This window comes from Helianthus annuus, chromosome 12, assembly GCF_002127325.2.
Source record: "Helianthus annuus cultivar XRQ/B chromosome 12, HanXRQr2.0-SUNRISE, whole genome shotgun sequence".
NCBI lineage: Eukaryota > Viridiplantae > Streptophyta > Magnoliopsida > Asterales > Asteraceae > Helianthus > Helianthus annuus.
This window is the reverse complement of record NC_035444.2, coordinates 110,836,042-110,845,654: the sequence shown is the minus strand read 5'-3', so window position 1 is coordinate 110,845,654 and position 9,613 is coordinate 110,836,042. Positions and strand designations below refer to the sequence as shown.

General features: G+C 32.1%; 1 protein-coding gene across 1 annotated transcript; it reads left to right on the top strand.

Annotated features, from left to right (window-relative positions):
* Window positions 1-6,269: 6,269 nt before the first annotated feature.
* LOC110895839 (serine--glyoxylate aminotransferase) lies at window positions 6,270-8,296 on the top strand. The gene is made up of 6 exons (XM_022143203.2): window positions 6,270-6,403; window positions 6,627-6,842; window positions 6,910-7,194; window positions 7,272-7,638; window positions 7,701-7,911; window positions 7,988-8,296. Exons 2-6 carry the CDS (start codon window positions 6,638-6,640, stop codon window positions 8,123-8,125), a joined length of 1,206 nt encoding a protein of 401 aa, XP_021998895.1. The 5' UTR covers window positions 6,270-6,403; window positions 6,627-6,637; the 3' UTR covers window positions 8,126-8,296.
* Window positions 8,297-9,613: the final 1,317 nt, after the last annotated feature.

The following is a 9,613-nucleotide window of genomic DNA, read 5'->3' as shown; positions in this document are numbered from 1 at the left end:
GTTCGAGAGGACTGATAAAGACTGAAGTTTGAAGACTCGACACTGAAGAGTCGTCAACATTCGAGGGGGAGTCTGTTAGTGCATGCGTCTGTCGACTTCGTCTTGTATCGAGTCTTGTATTAGAATAGATAGATCAGGACACGTTGTACGAGAAAATGTCAAAAATGGGCTTGGAGGTAATTCCACACGAAATTACCTTTCGGTAATTCCGCACGAAATTACCTTTTGGTAATTCCGCACGAAATTACCAAGTAATTCTGTACGGAACTTAATTCCGCTTGAGTTGTAATTTCGTGTGAGTAATTCCGCACGAAATTACTCTGCCTATATATAGTGGTGTCTTGATTCCATTTGAAAACTTTCCGGCTTGTGTACCGAAGTGCTGCCGAAGTGTCGACTCGCTGTAAAACTTTGTCAAATCAATCAAGAAGACAGTTTAAGTGTATTTCTAGCTGAATTGAACTTGATACATTTGTTTCCGCCTCTCGTATCAAGCATAAACTCTTCTGAACGACTCTTCGGGTCTGAAAACGATCCTACAGAAGTGATGAGTTAAACATGTCAAAACATGTTTAACTTAGTTGAAAAACTGATTTGGTATCAAAACAAAGTGTTTTGATACCCGTAAATAGTTCCTTCGTAAAATGCACATATTTGTGCATTTTGACCGAAACTTTGACTCGTCACTTTGATTAGTCAACGTGGTAATCAGTAGGTATAATTGAAAGTGATTATAACCACCGTGATTACGATCACATTGCAAAGTTCGATTGAAAACATTGCAAAGTTCGATTGAAAACATATGATCTCTTTAACATATACTTCAATAAACTATACAATTATACTATATACATATATTAAGAACATAACGTAATGAATAGTGTTTTATTAATATAAATAATAGTAATATATAGTTTTTAAAATACTTTTATTATTTTATTATTATAACAATAATTACTTTCTTACTTTTTAAATTATATTATATTATATTATTATACATTATACATATATTATAATATAACATATATTATAATATAACGTAATGAATAGTGTTTTATTATTTTATTATTTTTTATTATAACAATAATTATTTTCTTACTTTTTAAATTATATTATACATATATTATAAACATAACGTAATAAATAGTGTTTTATTATTATAATAATAGTAATATATAGTTTTTTAATTAAATACATTTTCATATTTTTCTTAACTTTAATTATTTTTTGTATAACGAGTTGAGATAAACTTGGTGTTAATCGGTATCAAAAATATTGGTACGGTCCTGTCTGGTATCTGTGCATGAAGGTAAAAATCGGCACCAGCCTGGTACAGAAAACGCCAAAAGTTGGTACCGAATTGATATTGAAAATCTTTTAGTTCGGGAAATTCGGTACTGCTACGCAATACCATTTGCTCATCCCTGATCACGGGTAACGTACGAACAACGGTATCGTACAATTTTTTTTGTTGATTTTCTTCAACTTTTTATGATTTCTATTTTTTTCAATGGTAGGGATGAGCTCGGTGCCAACCGATACCGAATCGGTACTTGTATCGAAAATACCGGTTACGGTACCAGTATATGAGGGTAAAAACAGTAGTGAACCGTACCAAGAACGCCAAAAGTTGGTACCGAATTGGTACTTAAGATCTTTTGGTTCGGGAAATTCGGTGCCGGTACCCAGTACCATTTGCTCATCTCTGACCACGGGTTTCATACGAACAACATCGTTACCATACAACTTCTTTTGTTGATTTTCTTTCAGTTATCTTTTAGTGTTTTTTTCTACATTTTCTTTTTATTCTTGTCAGTGGTTCTGTTCGCAACGCACTGTCTCGTAGTGATTTCAAAACACATGTAAACACATACTAAATAAAAAAAAAGGTGCGACGAATTTGTTTAACCTAGTTAAACTGAAATGATAATTTTAATCCTATGAGACGGTGTATCTTCTTCTTAGGATCAGATCGTAAAAATTAAAACAGACTGAGAGATGATGCATCTTTTTTAGGGTAGATTTTTGCACCTCCACTCACATGTATATATAGCGCACACTCAAAAGAAAAACATATAAATTATTTAAATATTTAAATATGCGATACAATTCTACATGCCTCAATACATATATAAAAACTATTTCTGGCATCTTTTAAATTTATATTATAATTATTAATAATATGTTTAATATTATTAAAAAACAGCATATAACTGAGCATTTTATTCTCTTTAATATGAGTATAGTCTGGCTATACTTTAAAAAAGTCAACATTTTATTTAAATTCGATGTGACTACGTATAACAGACTTAATTATGTATATGCGTAATTATAAACGTTGCATAGTTATTATCATAAGTTGTGTAATTGTGTATATGCATAACTATTAGTATAGGCTGCGTAATTACCAGTAGAAGTTGCATAACTATAAAGTTTTTATATTCCTTTCATAATTTATCATATATTCAGCACTTGTAATACATGGGATTTTAAACTAATGTTATAATAAACAGTAGCAAACTTTTTAGACACGGTTGGATTCGGCTGTATGTATACACATATAAACACATCATATCACAAAACTAGGTTACCCGGAGATCCATAACCAAACTATAGTATTAAGTCGTTTTGCCATTTTCGATTCTATTTTTCGATTGTCCTTCGTTTTTTTTTCTAGTTTTTTTCCTTGTTCTAAATGAAATCTTGTAATCTTAATAACAAATGTACATATCATTTACATTAATCCCACTTCATATAACTTACTATATTCTAGGAATTTGAATTTAGGCGTGTGTTTAAACCAATGAAGCAACTCTTGGATGGAAGCAACATATGAAGAAGATGATTGAAAGAGTAGTTCCAAAAAGAGGTGTTTGTTTGTCTCCCACAAGTGAGGGTGTGGCTTAAAACCATTCTTCTGTTCTATCACTTTATCTTTCTTATCAACCTCATATTTCACTTCTTAGATGGCTAAGAATCAAGTGGATGTTAATATTCAAACCTCTTAAAAATGGCATATTGCAATACTAGATAAGGATGTGTGTTAAAATATCGGTTTAAGATTTTTTAAAACAGATTCTTTATTTTTTTTCATAGGTATATAAACGTTGTTAAAGTAGCTGTACCGTAAAATATTTGGTTATTGATTGTACATAAAACGGATGGATACCTCAAATTTATGTATCAATTTAATATTTTCAATTAAGAAAAGGATTAATTAATATTATATAAAACCAGCTTTGCTTTTTTATTTTTCACATAAAGTCTAACCACATAGTTTTATTATATTAAATTCCCTACACATGTCTTAAATAATATTATAAAAGTCATTAAACCCAGTTTTGTTACATTAAAGTCATAGTTGTCAAATATGTATCGTATCTAATCTAAATCTAATCTAAATAGTAATAAAAGATTCCAACTAATGTCATATATCAATTTCTCCTTCAACCTTACAATTATGCTTATATATTGTTATCCTTATCCTTATTTTTATTATCTAATCTAGTTTTAATAAAAGACTCCATTTAATTTCACATTACATTCTCTCCTTTAACCCTATTATTATTATTATTATTATTATTATTATTATTATTATTATTATTATTATTATTATTATTATTATTATTATTATAAGACTGATCTATATAAAAAAAATAGAAATAAATTTATGTCTTAGTTTATAAACATCATTCGCCTTAATAGAAGAATTAACTTAGTTAGTGGTTGGATGAAAATTTATAAGAATTATGTGACAAAGCTATTATTTTTTTTCATATAAAAACTCCATGTATATTCTTTTTTATTATATATGTAACAAAAATAATTAAATAAAAGAAATTAAAAGGGTTTGAATAAATTGCCAAAATCATCTCTGTGGTTTTGTATTTGCCAGTTTCATCCAAATATCCTCAACTTAACAGAAAAAACAAACAAAGTTAGTGGTTTGGATGAAAATGGCAAAAAGTTACAAACGTTGGGGGCAATTTGGTACAAAAGTGTCATTTTGGATGAAAATGGCAGACTTGCCCAAACCTCAGGGACGATTTTGGCAATTAACTCTTATTATTATTATTAGTATTATTATTATTATTATTATTATTATTATTATTATTATTATTATTATTATTATTATTATTATTATTCTTTTTGTTGTTGTTGTTGTTATATACACCCCCGCTTACGGTATGCGCATATAATATATATATATATATATATATATATATATATATATATATATATATATATATATATATATATATGTGTGTGTGTGAGCCATTGGAGGCAAGAGTGAAAGTGCACTAATTTTAACGTTATTTTAATAATTTCGTAAAAATAACGTTAATAGTTGAGGACGGTTAATCATGCATCATGTGGTGGCGTTGATAGCTAAAAGACAAAAGGGTACATGCGCTAATCGGTCTTTGTCCCGCTTGTTGGGTGTTATGTGCCTTATGTCCAAGGCTTAACGCAAAACTACTATCGTGTCAGAGGTCTCACTGGAAGCAGTCTCTCTATTCGTATGGGGTAAAGGTACATGCGCTAATCGGTCTTTGTTAGATTGCTGAGTTTTAGGACTTTTGAGGGTGAAGCAAAGTGCATTATATGACAATACATTAATTAATAATATTATTAATTTTTCTATAATAATAAATATAATCTTTTTCACATGTGTCGATCTTTGGTGCCGTCTCATTTTATTTTTCAATTTCTTTTTTTTAATTAAAGGATAATAATATTTTTTTCGACATGTGTCAATTGTTGCTCCGTTTTTTATTTTTCAACTTCTTTTTCCTATTAAAAATAATTTATCTAAATATAATTTAGATAAGAATAATAATTTTTTTAATCAAATTTTGAATTAATAATAGTGTATAATTTGCATTTTCTCCTTCTCCGTAAGAGATAGAAGAAGTTTATTTTTTCTTAGTTGAACTAGGAAAATATATAAATTTTTATTCATATTTAAATTAGATTTAGTTAAATTATTTATTATTATTTAATATTTAATAAGATACATAGATAAAAAATGATATTAAATCACAAACTTTACGGATCTCTTTTATCTATCTATTATATTTCTTATATTTTCCCACTTATTAATAATGATCTAATATTTCATTAGTTCTACCACGTGTGATACACATGTTGTAATCTAATAATAAATAAATTAAAATTTTAATAAGTAAATAGTACATCAATAATAAGTAAATATATATCTTGACGACTTCATATGTTAATAATGTACATTATGTGTATTTAACTCGTGCAATACATGAAATATTTTAAAGATTTAACTAAATTAATTATTATATAAAATTAAATTTATACAACCCGTGTAAAACATGGGGTTTTAAACTAGTATTCTTATAAAGAAATATTAAAATAATCCTTGAAATATTAAATATAACATATTTTAATTTTTAAAATGTTGGATGACACTTAATCGAAGTTTGCCTAATTTTAGGGTAATTATTCATTTTCAAATTACTTCTTACACGTTGTGTTGTAAATATGTGTAAGAGCTATAATATAAACAACTAGCTTGAAGGATTTTTTTTTTTTTTTTTTTTTTTTTGCGTTTTTTAATATGTTTAGCAACTATTATGAAAAAAATATACTCATATAAGAACGTTAGATTATTATTATGATATTAGCTCAATAGAGGAATGCTAAATATTGTGAGAACCGGACGAATGAAAAAAAAAAAAAAAACAATCAAAATCAATTTTTTTAATACAAAGCTTATTGTAATTAATGTACATAAAAAAAAGGAATTTACAATATCAAATAATTAGTTTTCCTCTCAAAATCACTTTTATTAAAATTTTACATATGTGTAAATTTGTTAATTTACACATGTGTAAATTTTCAATATTTACGAATACATGTAAAGTGTGTAAATTAAATTTGTAAAATTATATTCGAATAATAATGATAAGTGTAAAAAAATAAATTTGAATTGTTTTTAACAAAGTTCTCATAGTTTTTTTATTCGTTCTCACGGTTTTCACAATTTTTAGCGTTTTCATTTAAAACTTCCCCAACCCAATATTCTGTATCCATTAACAAATATCTTTTTAAAATAGGAAATTCTTTTTTAAGTCTCACTTATATGACAAATGTAATAAATAAAAGTAAACCTCACTTATATGAAATAGATAAGATAAAAAACGGTTACCTGGTATTAATTAACCTATGGTAATTATTTTATTAAACGAAATGAAATGAAATGCTTCGGTGGCAAATATTAGCCGTAGAATTCAAAATGAGGCTCACTGGAGTTCTTATCTGCTAGAGGTGGGGCCTGCATCATCACCCGCGCATCTTATAAAAGCCAATTCTCCTCATTTTTGGATTTTTCATCTTCCTTCCCTTCCACACACTTTGCATCAATCATCAGGTAATCACTTCGCTTCCTCCTCTCAATTTTACTCCTTTGATATCATCTTTCTTTTCAAATTTATGTTGGTTGGGTTGGGTTGGCCGGTTGGGTATTATTATTAGTTTAGAATAGAATTTGTTGCTTGATGACTGAATTGTTATGTTTATCTTCAGTAGGTATATTAGGATTTTAGTTTTTTTTTTTTTTTTTTTTTTTAATTTGTTGGGTGGGTAAATTAAAGGTGGAGCAGAGATGGACTATACCTATGCACCAGGAAGAAACCACCTGTTTGTTCCGGGACCTGTCAACATCCCGGACCAGGTGCTTCGTGCGATGAACCGAAACAACGAGGACTATCGATCTCCCGCAATCCCTGCCTTGACCAAAACTCTACTTGAGGATGTAAAGAAGATTTTCAAGACCACTTCTGGGACTCCTTTTCTCATCCCAACTACAGGTCAGTTGTTTTCAGCAGACCACTTAATCTTACCGAATTGATATTGAAAGATACAATATTTGTACAGGTACCGGTGCATGGGAAAGTGCACTGACAAATACTCTATCTCCTGGAGACCGAATCGTGTCATTCATCATCGGTCAGTTTAGTTTGCTTTGGGTGGATCAACAGAAACGCCTTGGCTTCAATGTTGACGTGGTGGAGAGTGAATGGGGCCGAGGTGCTGACTTGGACGTTCTAGCATCAAAACTGGCTGCAGATACTGCGCATACTATTAAGGCCGTCTGCATCGTTCACAATGAGACAGCCACTGGAGTTACCAACAACTTGGCTACCGTAAGGAAAATACTTGGTAAAATCATTAACCCTAAACACATATGATACCTTTATTCATACATGAGGTAATTAGTATTGGTTGGTGAGTGTCAGATGAGTACCAGCACCCAGCGCTGTTTCTAGTCGATGGCGTGTCATCAATCTGTGCTCTGGATTTCCGCATGGATGAATGGGGCGTAGATGTGGCTTTAACTGGCTCTCAGAAAGCACTTTCTCTACCGACTGGTATGGGTATCGTGTGTGCCAGCCCCAAAGCCATTGAAGCTTCTCAATCAGCAAAATCCCTTCGGGTTTTCTTCGACTGGAAGGATTACTTGAAGTTCTACAAGATGGGGACTTACTGGCCATACACACCATCTATTCAGCTTCTGTATGGTCTAAAAGCAGCTCTTGACCTCATTTTTGAAGAAGGATTGGACAATGTCATTGCAAGACACACTCGTCTTGGCACCGCCACAAGGTCAACAACACTAACTAACTCCTCATTTTGGTAGTTTCAGTTTTGATACTTTTACACTGCAGGCTGGCTGTTGAAGCATGGGGATTGAAGAACTGCACCCAGAAGGAGGAATGGTTCAGCGATACCGTCACTGCAGTGGTTGTTCCTCCATACATTGATAGTTCAGAAATTGTTAGAAGGGGATGGAAGAGATACAACTTAAGCTTGGGTCTCGGCCTAAACAAAGTAGCTGGAAAAGTCTTCCGAATAGGACATCTTGGGCACTTAAATGATGTGAGCATAACATATTCATCTGCTTAGACGTGGGTTTTGTTACATGTTTTGATAAATATGCATATATTTTGTGCAGTTGCAACTGCTAGGGTGTCTTGCAGGGGTGGAGATGGTGCTTAAGGATGTGGGTTACCCTGTGAAGCTCGGGAGTGGAGTGGCGGCTGCTTGTGCATACCTGCAGAACAACATTCCCATGATTCCGTCAAGGATTTGAATTCTCTTGTAACTGCTGCTACGCTTCTCTTATTTGCATGTTTAAAACATCTCTGTGTTTGTAAATTCTAGTTGTTGTTCTTCATCACATGATCTCTTATTTGCTTGTTGAAAACATCTCTTCAGTTTGAGATGAAAAACTTATATATGATAAACCAATTTTCATGCACCATCTTCATCTTTTACTTGTGTAATTTAAACTTATCGTTACGCGTACGAACACTCCAAGGTACCAATAAGGTTAGTAATCAAGGGGTAGGAGGGACTCTCATGAGTTTAAAACATGGAGACTACAATGAAGTGGAGAACTCTATCTTTACTTTAAAACTCTTACCACTTTTTTGGAGTAAAATGAACGGATAGTCCCTGTGGTTTGGTGAAATTTCACCTTTAGTCCCAAACTTTTCAGAATTACACTCTTAGTCCCTGTGGTTTGACAAGTTGTTACTCAGATAGTCCCTAAAGCGGATGAAGATTACTCGGATAGTCCCTGTGGTTTGACAAGTTGTTACTCATAGTCCCTGTGGTTTGACAAATTGTTACTCGGATAGTCCTTGTCATTTCACACCCACTTAACCAGAAAAACTAACCTCCATCCGCTTTGGGGACTATCCGAGTAACAACTTGTCAAACCACAGGGACTAAGAGTGTAATTTTGAAAAGTTGGAGACTAAAGGTGAAATTTCATCAAACCACAGGGACTATCCGTGCATTTTACTCCACTCTTTTTTAGTAAAAACTACTTATATATCTCTTTTAAAAAATTAGTGCTAGGTTTCATTTTTTAACAAATTGTAGAATTGGTAATAATTAAAAACTGAATATGTAGACAAATGTAAAAGCTGATATGATGAATCAAGTTCAAAGGACTTGGCAAATAAAAATTACAAACATGCTTATTATGCAACTTTAGCATAATCAAGCTCATGACTAACAACTACTAGCCTGAAGCACCTGTTGCATAAGTCTTTGCCATATGTGAGATGTTATATTTAGTGTAGAATATTTAGTGGTGGGCGGGTTTGAAGAGGAGGGGTTGGCATTGATGTGGTTCCACAACGGTGGAGATATGGGAGGGGAGAGGAAGCTGTAATTGTGGGGTGTGGTGGGGTGTTGGATGGAATGCGGATAAATGGATTCCTTGAAATGGACATGACGAGAAATAAAGGTTTGGTTAGTGGTGAGGTCAACGCATTTATAGCCGCGATGATTTGAGGGGTAGCCGAGAAAAAGACAAGGTTGGGAGCGGTTAGCAAGTTTATGTATGGTAGTAGAAGGAAGGACGGGGTAGCAGAGACAACCAAACACGCGTAGGTGCGCGTAGGTTGGGAGGACATTGTAGAGGAGGGTTGTCGGAGACAAAAAATTGTGAGTTTTCTTTGGGAGAATATTAAGAAGGTAGGTGGCGGTTTCCAACGCATGGTGCCAAAAGTTGGGTGGGAGGGTGGCTTGAGCTAATAGAGTACGGATCATGTTATTAATGGTGCAA